The 24,103-nt window shown below is 42.6% G+C and overlaps 4 protein-coding genes across 6 annotated transcripts; 2 read left to right on the forward strand and 2 right to left on the reverse strand.

Annotated features, from left to right (window-relative positions):
- The first annotated feature begins 75 nt into the window (after nt 1-75).
- Nucleotides 76-11,482, forward strand: LOC133160188 (uncharacterized). 3 transcript variants are annotated; one of them, XM_061287837.1, is made up of 9 exons: nt 76-2,540; nt 3,489-3,602; nt 3,936-5,104; nt 5,787-6,413; nt 6,927-7,031; nt 7,287-7,614; nt 7,703-7,923; nt 10,352-10,456; nt 11,373-11,482. In XM_061287837.1, exons 2-8 carry the CDS (start codon nt 3,500-3,502, stop codon nt 10,418-10,420), a joined length of 2,622 nt encoding a protein of 873 aa, XP_061143821.1. In that variant the 5' UTR covers nt 76-2,540; nt 3,489-3,499; the 3' UTR covers nt 10,421-10,456; nt 11,373-11,482. The 3 variants fall into 3 exon arrangements, with proteins under 3 accessions (XP_061143821.1, XP_061143828.1, XP_061143834.1); XM_061287844.1 differs by having other exon boundaries at nt 11,376-11,482; XM_061287850.1 differs by lacking the exon at nt 76-2,540 and adding an exon at nt 2,570-2,666.
- Nucleotides 8,637-10,412, reverse strand: cryba1l1 (crystallin, beta A1, like 1). The gene is made up of 6 exons (XM_061287921.1): nt 10,375-10,412; nt 10,142-10,224; nt 9,952-10,070; nt 9,689-9,830; nt 9,473-9,615; nt 8,637-9,133 (listed from the first exon to the last, which is right to left on the reverse strand). Exons 2-6 carry the CDS (start codon nt 10,214-10,216, stop codon nt 8,986-8,988), a joined length of 627 nt encoding a protein of 208 aa, XP_061143905.1. The 5' UTR covers nt 10,217-10,224; nt 10,375-10,412; the 3' UTR covers nt 8,637-8,985.
- On the forward strand, nt 11,376-13,289 carry crybb1l1 (crystallin, beta B1, like 1). The gene is made up of 6 exons (XM_061287907.1): nt 11,376-11,482; nt 11,580-11,674; nt 11,743-11,861; nt 11,936-12,068; nt 12,168-12,310; nt 12,406-13,289. The coding sequence occupies exons 2-6, from the start codon at nt 11,585-11,587 to the stop codon at nt 12,575-12,577; spliced, it is 657 nt and encodes a 218-aa protein (XP_061143891.1). The 5' UTR covers nt 11,376-11,482; nt 11,580-11,584; the 3' UTR covers nt 12,578-13,289.
- An 18-nt stretch (nt 13,290-13,307) lies between these two features.
- Nucleotides 13,308-23,645, reverse strand: LOC133160232 (calcium-binding protein 2-like). The gene is made up of 7 exons (XM_061287901.1): nt 23,285-23,645; nt 22,179-22,433; nt 14,711-14,741; nt 14,476-14,610; nt 14,290-14,399; nt 13,878-14,025; nt 13,308-13,795 (listed from the first exon to the last, which is right to left on the reverse strand). The coding sequence occupies exons 1-7, from the start codon at nt 23,366-23,368 to the stop codon at nt 13,770-13,772; spliced, it is 789 nt and encodes a 262-aa protein (XP_061143885.1). The 5' UTR covers nt 23,369-23,645; the 3' UTR covers nt 13,308-13,769.
- Between the last annotated feature and the right edge of the window lie 458 nt (nt 23,646-24,103).

Genomic DNA, 24,103 nt, shown 5'->3' on the forward strand with positions numbered 1-24,103 from the left:
TGACACTTTGTCAAGTTACTTCGTGATAGCAAGGAGCATTATGGGGTAAATGGAATGTTTTAGCTACCTAAGTTGCTTTCAAAACTGTGGTGTGGATGGTTGTTTGTCTCGGTGTATGTGCCCTGCGACTGGCTGGTGACCAGTTCAGGGTCTATTCTGCCTTTCGCCCCCGGTGGAAAAGCAGTACTTTCCTTTTCGCTTCCTTTTAGCTCCTTTTCTCACTTCACCTGCCCCCAAGATGTCGCAAAATGGCGGCAAAGAAAAATGTTATTGAGGCTGGACTTGAGCTAATTCACATCTATTTATAAAAAAACAAAACAAAAAAAAACCAGCAAGAACAAGTGGGGAATTGGTAAATATACTGTGAAACCACGGAGACTGCTGAAATGCGCTGAAAGAATGAGTTCATCTCAAATTACTCACAATTACCCTTGGTGTGAAATCCTCTTGGGTGAAAGAGGCTGATAAAAAGTGTAACGTGTTCCGTTAAATGAATGGGGGAAAAAAGTTAGATCATTTGTAAGATATATAATTTGTAGGAAATAAATAATAAATTTGGACCTCTGAAATGAAATTGGATAATTTAGTGATCTCTTGTTCCACACTGACAAGTCACTGTACAGTGGTTGTAAAATAGCCTACTCCTTTAGAATGTTCATTTTCAAGGTTACTATCCTACTGCTATAAATGTATTGTGGCGTTAGTGTTTTCATTTATTATTTATAGCACTTGTGTCCATGACTTTTATTGCACTGTCGTATGTCAGCTGTCACTTGGTCAGCAGATTGCTTTGAAGCCATCTTGCATGCCTTATGTGTGTGTTTGTGTTTCTATGATGTTTATAGCCTATGCTGGGTTAAAAACATTCCCTTCCCAAAATTTGAGCTCATACACTTCTCGCTCCTCCGCGTCATATCTATTTAGAGCTTCCCTGTGGTGGGTCTCACATTATCACCATCTTGCTCCAAAGCTCAAATACTGTGACATCCAGCACAAGTGATCACAAGCCACTCCTTGGAGAAAAACTGATGGAATTATGTGGGGACCTTGCCGGATGGTCAACTGTTTTTGGTTGAAAAGTTGAGTTCTTGGCAAAATGGCTTCACCTGATTCCACAAGTCCATCTCCTTCCAGCTCAGATGACAAGACACTTGATGGGACGCAGGCTTCCTTTCGGTACACATCTCACAGGACAAAGCAGGGTGGGATCGACAGCTTGTGCTACGCGTTCAGTGTGGCATGGCACCATCTGAGGCCCTTCATCCCATTCTTCCTCATTTGCTTCCTGGTGGTGGCCCTCGTCTACCTCATGCAGGCCATTATCTTCGGGGGCCCATTCAAAGACCCACATTTCTTTGTCAAGTTTAACCAGCGCTGGCCCAGGCCGACTCCAAGCCAACCGGATAAACTTTCCACAAATTAGTATGCTCTCGCTGGCAGCGTCTCCTCACAGTGGACTGGCACGGATGGATTATGAAGTGAATATCAGTAGGGAAGACTACATCATTGTGTTGTTTATGCTATTTGTTCACTTGTGTCTTTCCTGTCATTTTTAGCATGATACTATGAGGGAGGCAAAGTATGCTTAACATTTTTTGGTGTAGTTAACTCTTTAGCACCCTGTGCAAAAGAGTTCCACTTTAATAGTACCTTTGGGCTGTTACAGCTTTTTTTTTTTTTAAGTAATTTTTCTTAATGGTCAAAGAAAAATGAAGAAACTTGTTTTCTCTGTATATTTCAAAGGTTTGGGGACATTCTAGTTTTGATACATATTGCAAAAAATTGAAATACGAACATGGTAGAGCATACATCATCTCATGTGTATAGTTTGCAAAAACTTGTCTTCTACAATAACACTATCATAGATGTTAAATGATTAATTTGAAAGAATGGTCAACCAAAGATGGCATTAGATCCTGAAAACTGGTAACTATTTGATTTCATGCATTACATGCATTACTGTCTGGTTGATGCGGTAGTTATTAATCACACATAATTGGCATACTTTTTGTAAGCATTCCACAGTCTTTTATTGCAGGCATGAATATTTTTAATATCATTGCTTTCCAATGAGATTTTTTTAATATGAAAACCAAAAGAAAATCGCAAAATAAAGAGGTTCCTTTCATTGTGACAAAATGTTGCCTGGAATGTACTATGTTGAATATTCCTACTTTTCTCTAAAAATTAAGTGCAGTTTTCCTTTTTTTGTGTGTGAAGTTTGTGTTTGAGACTTCTGTTTCACACAGGAAAATGACTGTATAATTTAGTATTGTCTATTTATTTGTTACTTATTTCGTATTTTTGAGCAATTCCGTCAGATAAAAAATGAGGTTTTGTGATTAATACTGGACACCTCCACAACCTTGAGGCGAAAGGTTTAAAAAGGAAGCCTGAACAGTCTTGTTTTTAGCACGATCAACAAACTTTGTCATCTTGGATTTGCCTCATCGTTTGTACGATACTATCACCCAGTGGTCAAGATGAAAACTACACCAAAAACGACCGCGGATAACTACGATGACGTCATCAAAACGAACGTGAGAAACCTCGCTCGAACACAAAGTCCTGTTTGGTGTTACTGTACATTATTGGTATGTTTTAAAAAAACATTTTGTTTTATTAATTTGAAATAACGTGTCTTTTCGGTGAACTTTGAGCAAACGGTGAGTGCACTTGCAATTTACACGTTTGTCATCTTCACTGCTTCGTGCAAAGGGAAGCTCACAAGAACGCATAAATAAGATGTTTCACATTCCATGCCCAGATCATATTTAAGTCGTATATGTGCAGTTCATTACTGGTTACTTAAGTAACGGCACGGCGTGACACCGGCTTAGTGTGACAGCTACGAGCTTCTTGCTAGGATATTAGCAGCAATGCTAATTGGGTTTTCCATAAACTTTTAGTTTTTTTTCTTGAACTAATGTCCGCACTGGAATATTGTTTTGAATTTGAATTTTTACCAATTTTATATTGTCAGTCTTCAGCATGACAACTTTTGTCCCGGTTAAAGCACAAAGTGTGGGGTAGTATTGTGATTACTCAACTTAAGCTTCGGTTTTATAAAATATGATTAATCACACCAGAACAATTTTGTAGTTAAAACTTTCAAGGAATTATGCTCTCCTTAACTGCTAAGATATGTAAAATTGCAACAGTTTCAAATATACGCACGCCATCAATATTTGTACTCATTTTGTATGTTAAAGTGAATAAATATTTATAAAAAGCGCGCGTGCACGCACACACGCACATTTACCCAGTACGCCATTTAACCAACTCATGCTCATATGTAATTTAGTACGAGTAACAAGTAGAAAATGTACTTTGGAGGAGGCTTGGTTCTGTTCTGGGGCTGATTTGCTACATCGGGCACAGGGTGTTGAATCTGTATATATAAATGTACACACACACACACGCGCACATCAACAGAAAATATATTTCAAGCTTTAAAAATAAAATTCACCTTGTTTGCTCCTCTCCAGTTGCTGGGGAGATGTGGTGCTACCGAAAGCCCGGATTTGAAGCCCTCCTCGTGGCGGAGTTGCAGAGACAGCAACAGCAGCGACAGTTCTGTGACACTCTACTGCGAGCAAATGGTACTTAATACCTACAAAATATTGTATGATCATTTTTCTTTGCTTCACAAAAAGTTATGTTCTTTTGTTTGTTAATGGCCCAGTTACCAATCAAATATGTACAATTTGGCACTAATCCACATTAGGATTGTCCATCCTTGGTGAAGGTGTGTCTTCTACCAATGGACTGGGACCGTTTTAGCTGAAAAAAATTGAAATTGTGTGGTTTTAGCTGATTGTTTTCATGGACATCATAAGTTTGATGTGGCCCATCTCGTGTTTGATGACTTTGGCCCCCTTACCCTAAGCATGACCATCCATCGCCCATCCTTGATGGCATCTCCTCCCCCCCAGGTGTTTCAGTGCCAGCCCACAGCTGTGTCCTTTCGGCCATCAGCCCTCAGCTGTCCAATGCTCTATCCTCCTCATCGGCGCCTCCAGCTGGACAAGAGCACATGGTGGAATTTGGGACAGTCTGCGCCAGCTCTCTCCTTCATGTGGTCAGCCTGCTGTACTCAGGGGAGATGGCTGGGGAGGGGGAGCGCGAGAAGCAGGAGGCAGTGTCGGCAGCAGCCAAGTTGGGCATCCTGGGGCTGGTGGAGGTCACACGGAGACAGTGGCAAAGCGGCATGGGCATTGAGGTGGGTGTACAGACTGATCCAGCAGAGCTCAATGAGAAGGAAGTCTCCAGCTTGAGACAGGAGGTGAGTGTCGGCAGCGCTATTCTGGGGGAAGACACGCTTCCAAGTGGCAAAAAAAATGCGCCGACTGAGACAGAAGAGATGCAAGCAAGCTCCATCCCCTCTTGTCAGTCCGTGGCTACCTATGATACCATTGACGTGGCTCAGTTTGAGAGTTTAGGACTGGCCAACAATCATGATGGCCAACTAAGTGTTCCGACTCCCCTCATCTACTTGCTAAATGAAGCCGAAAAACCTCAAACTTTCTCTGAGACCAAATACCCGGACAGCCCGTGGACTGCAGAGTCGCTGAGCTTGTTCAGCAACAGTCAGGCTGAATCCATAGTTTTAGAGGCTGAAGGAGCTGAAGACAATCAGTTTGAGCAGTATCAAGACGACATCCCAGGATTCATCAGCCACTTTTTAAATGCGGGGTCCGAGGAGGCCTCGCACACGGGGCGTGCTAGTAGGAGGCCGCGTGGCCGGCCCAGGCGGCGCGATGGCGCCGAGAGACCAGCACGGAGACCGCAAGCTCGCAAAAGAGGGAGGGGGAGAGGTGGGTGGACGCAGACGGTGGATGTGCAAGAAGTGGGCGTGAGCAAGAGGCACAAGTCGCTCCTGCAGAGGTGCGGCAAGGCGACCGCTATGAGGACAGGCCAGGGGGGAGGAGCCACAGGCAGCAAATTGTACCTACAGACTCGCCACCTTTTACCATGGAGCCACCCCCAAAGACGACAAAGGCAGCCCAAGGACTTTTGCCCAAGTGGACAAAGTCAAAGCTGGAAGGGAGGAGGAAACGACGTGACGCGTGGCAGGAGGAACAAAACACTGCAGGATACACAGGTGACATGAAGACATACACACACAAAGACGCACAAACACCAGATTGGGTGATGTCATACCAGGTAGCGGAGGACTTTGCTGGTGGAGTTCAGATTTCGAATCATTTGTTTTTATATGCCAAACACGGGTCGTGAAATGCATAGAAATGCCACGCCATGTATGCGGCGGGAAGCGAAGTGTTGCTTGGCAACGCTTTGTGGCATCTTGCTGCATCCATAGGCAATTAGAATGGGCTGTCCATTATTCATTAATTTGCGGCAGGGTTTGGTCTGTTTCACCCGCAATTAGCAGGGTACACAATTGAACACCCCATCTACAAAATGTTTTCTTTTAAAAATTAAATCTGGATGTTGAGCTCAAAGGTTTGACAAAGCCAAGACTAGATTTTCTAAAATTTTCACTTGTAAATGTTACAGAAAGGTCTCCCAATTCTTTTGTGCGTAATATTTACACATACTCCTTCACATCTTCACTATTTACTCATTGGCCAAAAAAATTAGGCACACCTGCATTATAAGTTAGCTAAGGGATAGCCGGCCAGGTAAACAAATTTCAAATAAATCTTAAATGCTTTATCAACTTCACAGGTGAGTATAATTCCACCTTCTCTAAACCTTTGAATGTGCGAAAACAAAAATGTGCTGAAAAAAAAAATGCATTTCTAACAACCTTCTTCTGCCAGGTGTCACGCACTGCCCTACGTCCTGCACCTCCACCTCGTGTGGACCCGCCAGATCACTTAGATTGTCTCTTTGAGGAAGTGACGAGGGAAATGGATGGCAAATTGTGCAGCAGCACTCCATACTGCCAGCCACCTGCAGCAATCCAAAGTTGCAGTTGCACCAGTGGTGGCAACACTCACTCTCATGCTTGCGTTGTCGCTACGGGACGAGCAAACGGCGAGGTGGTCAATCTGGAGCCGCAGGTGGACGTTGATCTTGTAACTATGCTGGATGACTTCCTGCAGTCCTTGGAGCAACACGGTGGCAACTGTGTTGGAATGGAGGCACAAGAGGAGCAAGGTGGCAGTCGCCGTCCCCGCCCACGGCATAAACAACCGGCAACAAGGTCCTCACACTACAACACGCGAAGAGCAAGTACTCTCAATGCCACCAAGAGAGTTAAAACTGCAAGAAAACGCAGAAAAAAGAAACGGCTTCCTGCAAAAGCAAAGGAACGGATCCATGAGTCAGTGAGGGACATGGCTCAAAGAAATGATGTTGGAGGACCTAAAAGGTTACGGTGCTTGCCCGTGATGCAACTAAGTACGTGTAACGCTCTGAATCCTGTCAGCTATCAGGAAGTCAAGGTAGCAAGTGGGCTCAATTAATTACAGTATATACGTACAGGTTGTCCCAAAAACTCACTTCTCGACTGCACGTGACTTCTTTCACTAACAGATACGTCTCATGAGTTACATTAAAGAAAATATCACTCAATTGAAGTTTAGACCACAGTTTCCCAACCTTTATTGAGCCAATTACTTATTCTGACTGACGCTGATTTTGCAGTATGAAAATCTCGAGATATACCCAAATAATGATAATCCTTTGCCACGAGGTGTGGGGAACCTGCAAGGAATTCAACATGGTCTCAATCCAAACAAAACTTCACTTTGCTCCATCTTTGATGGTTTTGTACTTCTGGTAACACAAATCGTACGTTTTTCATTGTTTAGGATGTTTAGTACTTAAAATAAAACTCAGGAATACATGTGCAAAAAGCAGTCAAAGAGTTGTTTTAGGGACACACTGTGTATACATGCAAATCTTCATGTCAAAAAAAGAATCTGTTTATTGATCAAGGTGTGATTCCTCAACAGAATCTTGGACGAGCGAAGACCAGGCCATCATCGAAGCATCAGCCAGTCTCGGTTATTGCAAAGGCTTATCCTCTCAGGAGTAGATGCAAGTTAACCCAGATCGCAGTGAGTTGGCTCATGGCCTTCTAACCTGTGCTATTGCAAATAATGAATGTATGATATTCTTATTATGCGTTGATGATAAAAACCTGGTGTGCTAGAGATAGAACTAAGGAACGTTCAGAGTAACTGCAAAAAAAAGAATCTCCGAATGTTTACTCGCAACTCTGTTTAAAAGATGTCGTAAAAGAAAAATCATTGACCAGCGTAATATTTGGTCCACTCAAATAAGTGATTTCCCTGACGTTGTCTTATCAAAAGGATCAGCCAGTGTCGAAAAAAAAACTACCACCACATATGGGCCAACCAGGTCGTAAGCGAGGACGACCTAGGAAGAAGAGACCGCTTCCCAGTGAAAGTGAGAGTGGCACACTTGAGGTTCAAGACAGATGTGAAAACAAAGGAATTGAGAAGAGGGCAGCAAAGAGGCGAGCCCGGCCGCAAGAGGAGACAACGGGTATCGGCGGTGAAGCCAAGAGGACGCACTCAGAGCCAAATATTCCGCTTCCTGTGAAGTCATATGATGAGACCACCATGTCAACCAACACAAAAAATAATAACGGCAAAGAGCTCGATGATACGAACGCAGGTACCGACTCGAGCTGCAGGGAATACATCGAAAAAGAAAGCTGACGGAACTGTCTATGTGTTTCACCACTTTTTTTTCTCATCAACAGATGTCAACCTTGAAACAGGAAGTAAAGAGGAGGATGACATCGACGTGATTGGAGCTTCGGGATCCATCCCCGAGCCGCTCACCATCAACTGGTCACCGTCTTCAGAGAACGAAGAGGAGGATACTGACAACGAGATTGACGTCGTAGGAGGGGCGGACTTGACTTCTTTGTCAGTGGACAGTGCTGTGAACAATGCTATGCCCAGGATCTATCATGTTGAGGTACACTAGTTGACTTAGTCCCAGTCCTCCAAGTTGGCCCTCCTCTTTGAGTTGCATTAGTGACGCTAATGGAATTCAATAGGACCAGATTTTAACGTGTAGCATCAGGATAAGCGTTTTACTTGACCTACACCTAGTAAGTCACCTCAATTTTCACTGTAAAGACTGTTTTGTTCGGCATCTCCTCTTCAGTTGACCGCCTGGATTATTACTGGCATGTTTGGTCCGTTGTCCCGCATACAAGGGAAGGTTGAGTTGAAAACAACACTAGTGATACTGTTTAAAAGTTGCTCATTTGTTGTAAATACAAGTGGCCCGGTTTTATCTTCTGTTAGAAGAACCGTCTCTTTTTTTTTTTTTTCTTTTAATTGCAATTGTAGCGGAGTTGAGTGCGCCACCTGGCTGCAACCCGTAGAAGTACTGTCGACTCGGCCTTAACTTGAAAAAGAAGAATATGTCAGGAATGGAACAAACACTGGACTCCATCATTTTGCTCAGTACAAAATGGCATTCTGTCATCTGATAAAACATAGCTGTTCATTAATCAGCACTTATATTCCTCATGGTCATCATTTTCAATCAAATGCAGGTTCTCTTTTTGACAATAATATCTTATTGCTGTGGTTCTCAAATTCTTTCCACCAAGTAGCGCCTGAGCCAATATTTCAAGAAAAAACTAAAAGGCTACACATATTTGAGGTGAAAAGGACTTTATTTGCTATCAACCTGTGAGTCGACCTCCTCCACACAAAACGATCACACACCAGCTGCGCCACAGTTAGGAAGTTCTCCTTCAAGTGGCCTTTAATTTCAGCTCAGTATATGTGTTTGTGAGTTGGGCCCTCAAACCAAATAAAAAAACACGTTACCCGAGTGTCATCTACTGTACGTATGTTGGCGTGTGTGTGTGTGGACTGCGGAGTTCCCTGTGCTTTAGCAGTGCTATATTGTCTCTCACATTCATTTGTGGAGCAGTGTGGAGTGGGTTGCAGGAATGTGGAGCAGACAGAAAGGAGGAGATCATAGGTAGGAAGGAGCTGCTATGTCAGTCTTGTCTTCCTCTCAGTGCTGGATGCGCCTGATGGACTGGATCTGGGGAGTTTGGCAGTGGGAGCCCCAAGTTTTGCATTGCTGGTAGTCACCACTGTGTCTCTCAGACTCCATGATGTACTGCTGGCCCCTGTAGCCAGGGAACTGGTAGCACACGAAGCTGCGCGAGGAAACAAATAGTAGGACTTCACTTCCAAAGTCATACGTTGGCATACATGGAGCAACTCTTGCATCACAGAAAGGTCTCAACTAAGACAAGATCATCATATCATTGTACTCTTTCGAACATTTCTGTTTGGTGCGAGTGCTTTTTAATTTAAAATGGGTGACTTGGCTCCGTAAGGCTTGGGCAGCATTGGTTTCATTTGAATTTGCCAAAGTGAGGTGAAGAAAGCCAAAACATTTTGAAACTCGCTTTCCATGTAAAAGGCCAAATGTTCTGCGAGGACACTCACTCTCCCAAATTCAGAATAGGAAAGACAGCTCTCTGGAAACTTACGCGCCGCACTGCACATGCATGGAGCCCACTTCAGGTGTCAGCCAGCCCATGGCCTGCAGGGAGGGGTAGTCATCAGAGATCTCCACGCTGCGGCCCATGAAGTTCTCCCTCTCAAAGATGACCATGCGGCTACTCTGGTGAGACTGGAAGACGGTAGCCGGTCTTGGATCACGAGGAAGCGTGGGGAGATCCATTCCGAGTCTAATGTATACTTACAGCGCAGTAGATGGGGCGCAGAGACATGAGACGTTCGACGTGGTAAGCGAGGGAGCCGCTGTAGGAGTCCCAGTGGGGGTATTCTCCTCTCTCCAGGATCAACTGCTGGCCTTGGAAGTCATGGTGCTCAAAACCGACCCAGCTTCACAAACAGATAAAGAACTCTTGACGTCCAGCAACTATCCATGTGAACATTTCAAGGTGCTAATCCCAACAAGGTTGATACATTTCGGCCTCGGTGAGAAAACTTCGCTGAGACTTACGCGCCGCTCTCTACCCTGACGGAACGGATGTTGTCCAGACCACAGTCTTGGATATTACCACACTCGGAGGTCAACTCCAGGCATTTGCCCTGGAAATGCTCCTGCTCAAAAACAGTCACCTGTCGAGGCAATATCAGATCATAAATGCCAAAATGTAAATAACGTTCCCGTCTTCACTCCTCAGTGTTACCTTGAAGAAGGGAGCCATGCCCATTCCTGAGTTGGCCAGGGGTTGCATCATCGGTGACCTTGTAGTTCGGAACATCTTTACGCCTGATGCGACAAAAACACCCACTTATGAGAAAATGATTTAGTTCTATTATGCATAAAAACATCAATATATTCAGTAGTTTGTCCTTTATTCAGTGCAGCCATTCTTTGACATGTATTGTGCTTGCAGTTGGAGCAGAGACAGGACCTTACCGGAAGAGCTCTGGAGTGGAACGCACCTGCTGCCAGCCTCGCGTAGAGTTTTGGGAGGACCTGGCGCTTCAGTTTTATATGGGTAGGCAGGTCATTCAGGGTGGGGTGGTGAAGGAGGGACGGCCAATGGGTGGGGCTCTCTTGCAGCGGCGAGTTCGCGCCAGGCCATGCGCACTCTTGCACTATTGGCAGTCCGCAGAGAGGCGCGCCCCCAGGCCGCAGTGACCACCTCAGCACATATCATAGAGAAAAGACAAAGGGGGTCCGGTATGTTCGGACCCCAGTCAGCAATCCAGCGTGTATGGCTGCACAAAGGATCGCTGATAAGGGCGGAGAGTGAGCGGATTAAGAGTGGAGCACAAGGGGGCACCTAAAGGCTGGGAGGCTATTCACCACAATTCATAAATTGTCAAATTTATCAGCTTGAAAATCTTCGAAACATGTCAGGCTTTGAGAATCGTTATGATGATGATGATGACGTTGTTACTGATTTGCACAACAATGTTTTCTTGTCTAGCCCATTAGGTGCGATTTTATCCGTCAACGCAATATAAATGAAATAGCAGTAGCTATCATATTCACATAGTATAGGATGCAGCAGGGTTTGTAGGTAATTCATTTTTTTTTTTTTTTAATTTTTTATAGGGTCCACAATTTTTTCCCCACATTTCAGGACTCAGCAGAAGTTTATGAGAAGAGTTCCACATAGATAAATCGCAAACCAAGTTTGTGTGAAGCAGTCTTAGCATGTTAAACATGAATATTAAACATTTGCGACATAATTAAAAAGCATATTATGTTTCATATTTTATCTATACAATTTGTACCAGTGTGTTGTCAAGTCGATCGTGTAAGTTTGATTCAACCAGGTATGCACAGTGTATCGGTTGTGTTGGTTATTGGATGCCGCCCACCTTGCCACACTGGCTCCGCCCATCGTGGGTCCGTCCCCCTCTGATGATGCGGTCTTTTCTTTTGTGTCACGCCTCTGACCTCAGCAGATTTGTTTCACTTGCCTTAATTCCTCTCCTGCGGGCGCCAGCGTATAAAAGGGAGGGGTGCTCCCAGGCCGCTCACACTCTTGAGTGAGGCTCGGCGTAAGCATCAGGTAAGGCGCACATATGCACGATACACACACAGACACAGACACACGCACACACACTCCGTGCCACTATATAACTTTGTCCCTTTCTTTTCTGACCCAGCAATCATGTCTAGTGACAAATCCAAATCCTCTTCCCAGACTGATGGGAAGGCTGCTCAGAGCAAGAAGTCAGAGTTCGGCCTGACTTCCTACAAGGTGAGAGCCTCTCTGACATGAAATTCTTCTGTGAAAAAAACGTGACTGTGCGTTGCCTCTTCTCGTAGATGTTGGTGTTCGACCAGGAGAACTTCCAGGGCCGCATGATCGAGATCAGCAGCGAGGTGATGAACATCTGTGAGCTGGGCATGGAACGCGTGCGCTCTCTCCGTGTGGAAAGCGGGCCGTGAGTGACCCCCCCTCACCCCCGTCAACTTGTGTCTTTGCAGTGAGCTGATATAATGCCATTTTGATTGGCAGATTCGTGGGCTTTGAGCAGATAAATCTCTGCGGTGAGATGTACATCCTGGAGAAGGGCGAGTATCCTCGCTGGGACTCCTGGAGCAACTGTCAGAAGAATGACTACCTACTGTCCTTCAGGCCTGTTCGAATGGTACCCCACACACACACACACACACTTCTAAAAACACTTCTTTGCTTCTCCATCTCAATGAATCACTAGTGTTGAGCTTCTTTGGGTCTTTCCTAAAAGGACCCTGATAAGCACAAGATCTGCCTGCATGAAGTGGGAGAGTTCAAGGGCCGCAAGATGGAGATCATGGACGATGACGTCCCCAGCCTTTTCTCCTACGGATTCACCGACAGAGTGGGCAGCATCATCGTCAGCTGCGGAACGTGAGTGCAGCTCACAGTGGAACGCCGCAAATCAAACGCCAGCTGTCGTCTTTCCGTTGTTCACATATGTGTGATTTTCTTTCCCCCCTTCGCAGCTTTGTGGGTTACCAGTTCCCCGGCTACCGTGGTAGTCAGTACCTGCTGGAGAAGGGCGAGTTCAGGCATTTCAACGAGTACGGCGCCCGCACCCCTCAGCTGCAGTCTGTGCGCCGTATCCGCGACATGCAGTGGCACCAACAAGGCTGCTACACCCTGGCCAGCAAGTGAGGCTCGGGAAAGGAGAGAAAGAGAAAGAGCGGAAGTGAGGGAGAGGGGCGCAAGAAGAGGGGAAGGGGAAGAGACGTCTAAGGCCTTACCTGATCACGGCCGAAAAGCAGTGAGGGTCTCCTTGACCTGGACCTCATCTCGTGGACAGGATATCCATTCCTCACTGTCCATTTTTCTCTTTCTCCCCTATGGGCTGAGCTTAGTTTCTCCCTTTTCTCCCCCCCCCCCCCCCTTTTTTTTTTTTTTTTTTTAAGTTTTAGTCCCTATCTTCATTCTCCTACAAAGGTCTGAAGAAGGAACAAGACACCTATTGCAATTTTACACAAGATTCGTGATTCAGGGTACAATGCACTATGGGAAAAAGAGTCTTTAGCACCTCCTGCTCTGGCCCCTGTGTATTGCACATACACTCTGCTGTACAGAATCCTGGCCAAGTTTTCAATAAAAACAACAATTGTTTCAAAGATGTTGATGTCAGGTGACTTACTACGTGAAAACCATATAACAGCTTGTCATGAATTTAAATAGCCAATGCTGGGCAACGCTGTTGATTTCGAAACAATTCAGAAACCATTGTAGCGCTGTGTGATGCCAATTGGATGATCTGTTTTTGAATCAAATATTTGCTTAATATGCATGATCCAAATCATACCTTTTAACATCAAAGGTTGGTCTATTGGAGTAAAAAGATAATAAAGTGAGTAAAATTACAGTGGCTGCTTCTATGCTCTTGTTTTTTAAAATTTTAATTTAAAACTTGTTTATTACAGATTTACAAACGGAATGTTACATGCAAATATTTGACGTATAAAAAACAAACACAGAAAGTCAGCAATTTCATCTTGACTACAAGTGTATGGACATGAGTATTAGGACACCTGGCCATTGGAATAAATTGGAAATAAAAAGAAAACTTTTGTTTTTTTATGTGTTATTCCTGTTGATCTCAGATCTCAAGTTCTTTTAAACCAAACTCATCAAAGCATGCCTTCGGGAACACTAAATTATTTTTAAAAATTGTTCCAACACTTTTGTCCATATATTCTGTGTTATACAATTTCTGTTACTTTGTTTTTAAAATTATATACATATATATTTTTATATAGCAACATAAAATGCTAGAACTACAGACAAAGATGTGTCGAGTCGTCCCTGTTTTTTGTGTTAAATGCCATCGCCCGTGTGATGCACATCAACGGGACATCATTCTCACAAACTCTGAAAGAAGCAAATGAGCAGAAATTAAATGTGTTGAGTTTCGAGACACAGTCACAAAATACAAATAGAATTCAGCGCTCACCCTCAAAGTCTACCAAACCGTCTCCATTGAGGTCCGCGTCTCTGAGAATCTCATTTATCTCTCTGTTGGTCACTTGTTCTCCCATCAGCTTCTTCATGGCCTCGCGTAGCTCAGACAAACTGATCTGACCGTCACCATTGGAATCAAACTGGGACCAAAGAGAGAATCCATCATTTTTTGGAGCGAATTTTCAAATCAAACATGGTTTCAGCCGGAGCACAAAAACAACAAATATGTTATTTTTTTCGAGCAAATAATCAAGCAAAGCCCCCCCCCCCTAAACAACAAATACACATACTATATAAATAGGCCAATTTATGAATTCCAAACCACAAATATGCTGGGTTTCACGACATTGTGCATTTGATCAAAACTGAACCACAATGTATAAGAAATAGACGAATATCCAGACCTCTTTGAATGCATCACGTAGTTCTTTCACTCCAATCATGTCTGCAGTCTCTGCCAACATTTTGGGTCCCATCAGCTCCACAAAATCCTCAAAGTCCACTTTGCCTCCACCTGCATTGGACATTTTATCAAAAATCAGCAAAACAACGAAAATATATTCTGCTGAGTGTGCTTCTGATCCACTCACAAATTTGCTGACTCAATTCTATGAGCTCCATCTCGGTGGGCATGTATCCCATGGTCCTCATGCACTCCCCCAGGTCTTTATGGCTGATGAAGCCATCCTTGTTCTTATCAAACTCCAAAAAGGCTTCACGGAGCTCTGAAGACATGCACATGATTAAAAGCGCAAGTCAGGAGGTATTTTATTCAGTTTGATGGAGAAGAGGAAAGGTAGTATTTAAAAATAGAAAAAAACTCACCATCCATCTCTTCTGGTCTCAGCTCTCGATCCTGTTGGAAGCAATGATGATCAATTTCATCGACTTGAAAGCTTTTAACCTCTGTTGCTCATTCACCAATTTAATTAATAGGTTTATAACAAATATATTTAAGACATTTTTTTTAATGCCACGATAATGGTGACATTGACCATAAATGGAGGGTTACAGTTACAGTAATAATTTCTTGGAAAACTTGAATTATTTCAGTAATTCGGCTTTTAAAAAATTAAACTCAGCTTCATTGCACAAAAAGTTGTAGATTTTATTTCATTTTATTTGTTGTCATTTGGATGCTAATAATTTAAAGCTAAGGAAAACACAAAATTCACAATTTCAAGAAATATAAACTACTATAGCACAATAACCAATACAACTATTTCAAATAAAGAAATTAGGGAGGGATAGATTTCTCAAAAGTATTATCAGATGTTTTTTTTAAACAAATTTGTATAATAGATGAGCAATTTCATGTAACTAAAAAAAGTTCATTGATAGTTAAACAATATGTATGTAGAGACATTTGCAGCCCTTCAGATGCGTTTGTAAAAATCCGCATATAACACCAAAAACGTTAAGGATTACTTAGATTGCTTGCAAGTTGCAACCATTCCATGCTGTAACCCGCCTCTTGCACAAAGTTAGCCAGATTGGCCCCATGTCACCCCTGACCCCAACAAGCACAAGCACGATGGATGGAATGGAAGATCAACTGAGAACTGGGTCAGTAGTTTTGGACCACAACACACGAGGGGTGAGTGCCACACAATCAAAAGTCAATCATTTATCCATGGTTCGGAACGATCGACCCCGAAGCGGTGATGCGGTAGATTTCGGCCATGATGGAGGGATGAAGATGAGCAGGGATGGGTCACACCTTGTTACGTACGAGCGTCAGCAAAAAGCCTTGCTTGAGAAAGACGCAGGCGGGGCCCGCGATCTTGTGCATGTTGCTGTTCTTCACCAACGTCCCGAAAGGATTTTTGAACACATCCTCTTCCACTTCCTCGTCTTGCTCTTCCTGCTGTCGGGCGCCCCTGAAGCCCATCACTTCACCCCCCACTGACACCCCCTTTAGAGGCAGACCAGGTTGTTAGCCTTGTCTTCAGTCAGCCATGTTTGCTGACACATAATAACAACATCTTTCAGAGAAATTTTCATTTCAAGGAAGCGTTGGAAATGTTTCTACTTGACTTGTTTCTAACCTTTTTTAGTTCAGAATAGAATTTTTCTCCAATTTAAAAGAGATACAAGATGTGTCAACTGTGGCTGCAACTAGCGGATAGTTTTATAAGCTACGTTGTACTGATTATTTCACTAACTAATTGAGTAATCGGATAAAAGTAATTTTGCATTACTGAACACAGTAACATGTCTACTAAATGTGTTGTTTTTGTCCAATTGGGGTGACCATCTTTGCATTTTACTGAAGTATCTGTCACGCCTGTGACATACTTTCAAGTCGACCCAGAGGATCAAGAATTAAAGCACATACCGTCTTCATTATCTTCGGTGAAATTAGCTTGTGTTTAGACTCTACCAATAGTGTGCCGGCTAGCGAATCAATAGCGTGACCCAATTGAAACCTTTGTGCCGACTGGGTCCCATGTCCTCACTTTTATGATGTCTGCTCTTTGTGGATCTGACTCTCATACCGTTACGAATTGTGGGTTGTTATTGTCTTGTCCTTTTTGTTGTATTGTCACTTCTTGTGTTCCTGTTGCACCGTGTTTGGAATACTGATTTTCCTTTTTTAAACTGATTAGAAAAAGAATTCTTAGTATGTCAAAGTCAAATTGCGAGGTCCTGGAGCCAACCGATGGAGAAAAGGGGCATTATAATAATACATAAGGTATTCATTAAAATTGCAGTTACAACAAAAACATAATGTCCATAACAGTACTAATGCAATGATATTATTAAAAAGAAAATACTATTTTAAAAGCTGATTAACAATAATATTCAAAGTCATTGTTTGTATGGAATTGCATTACATTGTATGTTTGTCATACTTGTACTCCATGACATGTCCAGGATCAAACTGCCAAATTTCTTAGGGAAGGATCAAGGGATGACAAACATACAACCGCTGGGCAATTACATTCCGTCATGCATTTCTTAAGGTCCAATCATACAATCCTTTTACTTTTAACCCACAAATATTAGAATGCACGTTTTATCAATAAGTCATTTGTAATATGAAACAAGCCTGAAATACAAACTCAAATGGGCTCTGACGAGAATACGGTTCCCTTGGTTAAATGGCGATCGAACTAACCCTGCAAGCTCATCTCAGTTAGTTCAAAATAAGGAAATATTCTATGCCAGTTATGATACTTAAAGTCTTACCTTCCTCATTTTTTCTTTCATGGATGATTTGGTGCAGTTACCCATCACCCAAGCTCCCAACCTATATTCTTCTTCTTTTCTGCACCACTTGCCTCACACTCTTCCCCTTTGTCTCCTCAATAGCTGCTCGTTTCAAAACTCCAGCTGCTCCATTGTGGAGAAAAACTCCAAGTGTTCCCCCATAGTGTGATGATGTGATGCCACTCAGTGATGAAGAGCGCCTCTGATCTATGCCAGTAATCACAAGGCTGATTGACTCCGCCTACCTTTGCCCATCCCAGTGTCATTGCATACATGAACCAAAATAAGCGCCCTCAACTAAACTGAATGCTTCACTTGAGTGATGCATCTCTAATTCTCTTTTTACACTTCTCAACTACTGTAATCTCTCGAGCGTCTCCATCAATCTCACATGTTGTATCAGCACCCAAATGACTTCATCTGCAGCTAGATCGCTTTTAGGAAGAGAATTAAGAGGGTAAAAACAGAAGGGGATTAATCGTTGCTGTATCAGATTGAAGGAGTGGATGTGATGATGAAAAGAAGAGCTGAAAGGGTACAAGGAAAAATAAAACAGAAAACGCCAAGAAATCTGCACCTATTTGCTATTTTAAAGCGATGATTGAAAAACAACTTTCTCGTAATATGACGGCTGGTGCATCAAGTTTTTTCACAAAAAAAACCCTAAAAAACTAAATGAAAAAAACAAGCAATTAGCATCTTGTATTAAGGGAATAATTGTGGTGTCACCGATGCAGTATTGTGTGAACATTGACGATGATGAATGTACGTGCGAAAAAGGATAAAAATTAGAACAATGGTTAAAACCGGTCACGGGAATAGAAGATAAGAAATAAGTATTGCATGTACTGCATGTCTTTTTTGGACTGATGATGTATGCAAATCTTGCCACTAGAGGGCGCCAGAGAAAAAAAGGGGACATTCGTGTGCGTGCGTGCGTGCGTGCGTGCGTGCGTGCGTGCGTGCGTGAGTGAGTGAGTGAGTGAGTGAGTGAGTGAGTGAGTGAGTGAGTGAGTGAGTGAGTGAGTGAGTGAGTGAGTGAGTGAGTGAGTGCAAATTTAAACTTCTTAAAACCACTTTGTTTCTGCCTTTATGATCTTCTTAATACTTTTTTAAATATACTGTATTCATATTTTAGAATTCAGTGTCATTTTTTCCAATGAAGACATTAAAAAGTTGTGATGCGTTCTTGGGGGATCTGGAACAGATTAATATTATTTCTATTCATTTCATTGGAAAAAGTTGATTTTGAGATATAAAGGGTTTGAGTTGCAAGTATGGTGGAATTAATTAAACTCTTAAATTGGGGGTTATGTTGCCGAGCCCTCCCACAATGAATTAAACAAGCTAAATAGAGAATGATTTTTAAAAATTGGATGCATACACTTCATCACTAAAAATATATTCGTTTGAGGTGAATGTATTCATTTCCACCACTAGGGTCGGCCATCCACACATTGAACACTATGGCAATAACGATCGGCTGGCAACCGGTTCAGAGTGTCCCCCGCCTACTGCCCGATGACGGCTGGGATAGGCTCCAGCACTCCCGCGACCCCCGTGGGGACTAAGCGGTTCAGAAAATGAATGGATGGATGGCAATAACATCAGTGAATGAGTGTGTGCCATGGTCTGTTGAGTTGGAAATGAACGTAGGGGAGCGTATTACTGGCCAGCAATTTTCTGCCTATGGCAATAGTAACTGTTGTGACTCCTGCTGTCGATGATTTGAATCATTACAAGATGGGCCGGATTCAATTGGCATCCCCAGAATGGTAGGCCTCATGTGGCCTATGCTCTCACTCAGCGCAGGCTGCAGCCTGATGATGCAACTTAGTACTTTGTTCATGACTGCATCTTACTAAACCCTTACACTGAAAAGATTAGCATTAGTTCTACAGGTGAATTAGCAAGACTGGTACCAGTATCACTTTTGGTAGTTACAATGCTTTCAAAATTGTGTGACAGTTAAATCAGTTAGTCAGTTAAGTCACTTACGTAATTTCCTGCCACGGTTTTACAATTTCAGTAATTTCATGTTGGTTAATCAACAACCGGTCTGGACACATCAATGACTCACCCAGATGAGTTGAGTGGGAGACATCCGTACGTACTGAGATCAGCACCTAGCTCATACCATTATAACTGATTAATTAGCTGCTCAGTTCCTTCTTATCACATTTCAATTCATTATGTAAATTAGGTTTGTGTGTGTGTGTGTGTGTGTGTGTGTGTGTGTGTGTGTGTGTGTGTGTGTGTGTGCGTGTGTGTGCGTGCGTGTGTGTGCGTGTGCATTGAGTAAAGATCTGGTGTCGGATGATCAGCAACTGGTGTCATCTAACAAGAGCTGTCAGTCAGAGATTGACGGTATAGTGTAAGGGATGAGGGGCGGGTGGGTTCAGTGGTAATTGATACTAACTATGTTGTCATTATCTGATCTTACTCGTTTGACGTAGCCCAATATGCAAGAGCAAGAACAGAAAAAATACAAATATATTGGTTGGACTCAGGTAACACTGTCAGGGCAAACACTTGTGAGGCATTGCTTTCTGGATGATGGGCAGGAGAAAGGTGTCCCACCAGTCCAATCTGTTTATTTAATACAAAGCTTTTCATTGAATTGCAATGTTAATGTGCATGAATAATGATTATTTCTGCATTCTTTTAATTATTGGAGGAAGAGAGTGGCCCTTCAAATTTGAATAAACTATAGTACTTTGTTGTGTCTGTTCAGTGATAATGATATATTTAACTTCTCAAAGTTTCATGATTAAGCAGATGTTTGGTTGTTGGCGCGCTTTATTACATTATTGTGGTATGAATAACTGAAATTTAAACAAATAGTGAGAATTTTGAATAGTGAGACGTAGGGTGGGGGATTTGGGGAAAGGTGGGAAATGAAAGTTACAAAGGTCAAAACAATTTGGTGCGCAGTTTTGATGAAAGAAAAAGAGGAGGATTCACAAGCAAATGAAGACATTTATGTCGTTATTTGTCGCTTTTTGACCCCATGGAATATCTCTTTTATTAGCCTCTCGCTAATATGTCAGTTTCTGGCCAAGATGCTTGCTGGATGGCTTCTACTTTATGTTTTAGAAAAAAATAGGAAACTGTTTGGAATTGTCAATAAAAAATGGCAACCTGTTTATTAGCCTCTAGCAAAAATGACTGATTTGAAGTGAGCTGGAGGGTTCTCTACTTTTTTGCTTCAAATGAATTGACATTACATCAAAGAATGAGTGTGTTAGTATTCTTAGAGAAATGTCAAACGCTTTCATTTCCGTTCACTTTGTGTGGGCTGAGGGTCCATCAGCACAAGCAGGTAATGAGCTCCTCATTAAGAGACACTCATTTCTTTCCACTTCTTCCTGATTGTGCTGACACGCTCTCACACTTATTTTTGGACCTGTGGCAGCATAACTGACATCAGCTGTTTTTCTTTTTCAGTTTTTTTTCCTGCTGACGTGAGCATGTTACATCCTCTTCAGTCTAAGAGGGAATCAGAATGACTCACAGGCCATCTTAATCCCCTCTCGTTTTATTTATGTTGTTTCCAACACCACGATCCGTTATTCCTGAGCCGACAGATGCAACATGTATGTAGGTACACAAATATGTTACAGCCCTCTCTTGTGTCATCCTGTGAGTGACATGAGATGTAATGGGATGGCACCTGGCAAGCCAGAGTGCAATGGCTGCCAAGGTATGGCTGTATCATCATAACTCTGCCTGAGCATGATGCTATCTGTTACGGATTACACTTTCCTAATGTTTCCTAAAGTAAAGGAGCTTAAATCCTCACCGACACACGCTATCACATCCTTAACGATGAAGTGCCCACTATGCACTGAGATGCAATATATTTGATGTAGCTGTATTAAATGCAGTGTTTTACCTCGTCATATAAGATGTCTGTGAGAGAGCATTCACTGCACAGTGGTAGAGTACCTCAATTTACGACAAGTAATGCGACTAATGATTTTTTAAAATGCAAGCTGTCATTCTGTTCGAGCAGATATTTGCGATACGAGCCTATATGGTAGGAAACCAGCAGCAGTTTTGTGTGCTAGTAAATAATTCTGCAAAAGGAGAAAAATGTCATGTTTTAGGGGTTTGACATTTACTGTCCGATCAAACATTAACCAAAGAAAGATATGTATGTATTCATCTAGAATTTTATTTCTGAATATATTTCATTGTGGAGAGATAATTTGAGATGAGCATGGTCACAAACGAAAGTCATTAGTTAAGACACCACTGTATAATGTGCAGTGCTTAACACATTCATGAGACCCTGTCCACCTATTCATATTTATGAAACAGTTGCTCTAATTTAAAAAAAGAAAACATATGTTTTAGTGGTTGAGTGTTGTACAGGACTTGTCTGACTGCATAGATAACCCTTCTGATCTGGCTTAAGGTATTAAAAGTTTATTTCAAAGTCCTAAATGGTCAAATATCAAGAGGTCATTGGATTGGGAAAAGGAGGGTGCGGGTTCGATCCGACCTCCGGCCCTCCCTGTGTGGAGTTTGCATGTTCTCCCCGTGTCCGCGTGGGTTTTCTCCGGGCACTCCGGTTTCCTCCCACATCCCCAAAAACATGCTTGGTAGGCCGATTGAGCGCTCCAAATTGCCCCTAGGTGGGAGTGCGTGTGCGGATGGTTGTTCGTCTCTGTGTGCCCTGCGATTGGCTGGCAACCAGTTCAGGGTGCCCCCCGCCTTCTGCCCGATGACAGCTGGGATAGGCTCCGGCAAGCCCGCGACCCCCGTGGGGATAAAGCGGTACAGAAAATGGATGGATGGATAGATTTCAGAATTTCATAGTGGCAATTATTTTTTTTTTAAATTTAATATGCATTTGATAGATTTAAGAATTTCATAGGGGCAAAGAGCACTCTGCTCTATTCACTTTGCGCACCCTTGCCATATCATGTTTTTCATCGTATTCTGGCCTCTCCAATGTCTTTTCAACCTCTTAGATAGATGCCCTATTTTACTGATATTAATAGCCCTATTTGTAGCATGCAGCCTGGTTTTATGAGGGCAATGGAAACACACACCACAGCTGACAATGAGCTACCTGTCCAAACACAGAGTCCACGATAGGCAGCAAGTGGACAGGCTCCGACTGCTCCACCTCTTCTCTGCTGCTGTCTTTCCTTTGTGGTCCTTCCATCATCTGCTCCAGCCTCTCTTCCAACGTCTGCCCGTTCTCAGAGAGCGTTTTCGGGAGGTGATGCGGTGTGGACACTTGAATATCTGCTGTAATGACTCCCCCCTGCTCACCGGTGCGCTTCCTCTGCTTCTCTACCTTCTTTTTGATTGCAGCCTGCACCTTTGGTGAGAAAAGCAGATTGAGAACCTCAGGTCAGACTTGGTTTACTCTTAAAACAAACAAATGTCACTTTTATTCAGGGGTGAAAATGAGAAACTTAAAATGACCCTCATTGTAATAATAAAATCATTTCTTTCAAAATCAATGTTCTTTTTCTTACACATTACACAGTGCAACATGAGACAAGATTTATGGTGTTCAAACACCCCTGCTCACACACACAATGGCAACTAATGATTTGATACGGATGCTGAAACTGCACGGCATCACAATTTGGTAATCTTGTTTAGCAACATGAAAGGTACCAAATACTAGAAAATCCACTCTGTATAATGTATTGCATGTCTACATACACAATTCAAGTTGTATTTTGGTCTATTATCTTAAATATAACACATAATCCATTTTGTTCTCATTTTGTATTGCGCTTATCCTCATTAGGGTTTAGGTGGAGCCGAATCCTATTCCAGATGGGCAAGATGTGAGATGCGCCCATGCACAGAAAATTGCAAGATGAATATAGACAAGCATTCACACTCAAATTCAAATTTATTATTATTATTATTATTATTATTATTATTATTATTATTATTATTATTATTATTATTATTATTATTATTATTATTATTATTATTATTATTATCCCATCCATCCATTTTCTTTTATTTATATTAATAGTCTGCAACTATTGCATAACATTGCTTATCACCACTCCCCAGGTTTGAAACAAGGTCCATAAAAATAAAACCAAACACTTCGAATAAAATACTTGGATGGAAATCCATATTAGCGCAATTTTTTTTTCCTAGTACAGTGACTGTGTGTGTGGAGGATATGGCGTAAACACACACCTGTTTGGCAGTCTTCTCCTGAGGCACGCTCATGGCTGCAGCACTGCCTCCCGCAGCCGTCGACTCGCGAATGATCATGAACATCTCGATGTGACACAGGCGCACGCACCCTCTATCTCCCTCTCTCTCTCTTTCTCCTGCCCTCCCCCTCCCTCTCTCGTCTCTCAGATGATGTCGTATCTTTTTATTTTGAAAGTGCAAAAATCCAGTACAAAGTTGGTTGAAAAAAAGGTCATTAGTTTTATGGCTTTTCCTCAACAGTTGCTTCCAATAATTGTGCTGTCCAAATGTTTTCCCATCCTTCACCCTGTGGACCCGCTCCAAGTCGAGCGCTTCCTCCGCCGCTGCCCTTTCTTCTGTATAAGTTTCTCTCTTCGTGGCTTTTTATCATCAGCTTTTGTCTTGGCCGCAGGATTAAGTTCCTGCACCTCAGCCCTCAGTCTGTATCTCGCTTCCTTTTAGGTGACACCCTATACCTCCTGCGCTTTAGGTCTCACAGTTTCTACCCGCAGCACACCAAAGTTGCTTCTTAACTGCCTCCTCTTTTTCAAAATAGCCATCTAGGATAACAGTCACTTTACAGCCACAATAGCCATCCTGGCTGAATGATTTTTTTTCCCTTGCATTGGACACCGAAGCATTGCTAACACAAATTTTCACTTCACCAGAACTTCAACTTGGTAAATTCCTGCTCTATACATTTCAACGAATTTTCCAAAAGTCCTTGTTATTTCCATGGAAAGTTTCTAACATCTGGGAATTTAGTAATATTTTTATTTTCTCTTCTTTCGCTCTACATTTATCCGCCTTCAGATTCCC

This window comes from Syngnathus typhle, linkage group LG1 (genome assembly GCF_033458585.1).
Source record: "Syngnathus typhle isolate RoL2023-S1 ecotype Sweden linkage group LG1, RoL_Styp_1.0, whole genome shotgun sequence".
Lineage (NCBI taxonomy): Eukaryota > Metazoa > Chordata > Actinopteri > Syngnathiformes > Syngnathidae > Syngnathus > Syngnathus typhle.

Coding starts and splice junctions, on each gene's coding strand:
- LOC133160188 (XM_061287837.1), top strand. CDS start 3,500: ATGTGGTGCTACCGAAAGCCCGGATTTGAAGCCCTCCTCGTGGCGGAG. Junction 6,414..6,926: donor TCAGCTATCAGGAAGTCAAG/GTAGCAAGTGGG, acceptor ATTCCTCAACAG/AATCTTGGACGAGCGAAGAC. Junction 7,924..10,351: donor CCAGGATCTATCATGTTGAG/GTACACTAGTTG, acceptor TTGTGCTTGCAG/TTGGAGCAGAGACAGGACCT.
- cryba1l1 (XM_061287921.1), bottom strand. CDS start 10,216: ATGTTCCGAACTACAAGGTCACCGATGATGCAACCCCTGGCCAACTCA. Junction 10,071..10,141: donor GCATGGCTCCCTTCTTCAAG/GTAACACTGAGG, acceptor TTGCCTCGACAG/GTGACTGTTTTTGAGCAGGA. Junction 9,831..9,951: donor GTCAGGGTAGAGAGCGGCGC/GTAAGTCTCAGC, acceptor CTGTTTGTGAAG/CTGGGTCGGTTTTGAGCACC.
- crybb1l1 (XM_061287907.1), top strand. CDS start 11,585: ATGTCTAGTGACAAATCCAAATCCTCTTCCCAGACTGATGGGAAGGCT. Junction 12,069..12,167: donor CCTTCAGGCCTGTTCGAATG/GTACCCCACACA, acceptor CTTTCCTAAAAG/GACCCTGATAAGCACAAGAT. Junction 12,311..12,405: donor ATCATCGTCAGCTGCGGAAC/GTGAGTGCAGCT, acceptor CCCCCTTCGCAG/CTTTGTGGGTTACCAGTTCC.
- LOC133160232 (XM_061287901.1), bottom strand. CDS start 23,368: ATGTTCATGATCATTCGCGAGTCGACGGCTGCGGGAGGCAGTGCTGCA. Junction 14,742..22,178: donor TGGACTCTGTGTTTGGACAG/GTAGCTCATTGT, acceptor TGCTTCCAACAG/GATCGAGAGCTGAGACCAGA. Junction 13,796..13,877: donor CGGTTTGGTAGACTTTGAGG/GTGAGCGCTGAA, acceptor TGCTTCTTTCAG/AGTTTGTGAGAATGATGTCC.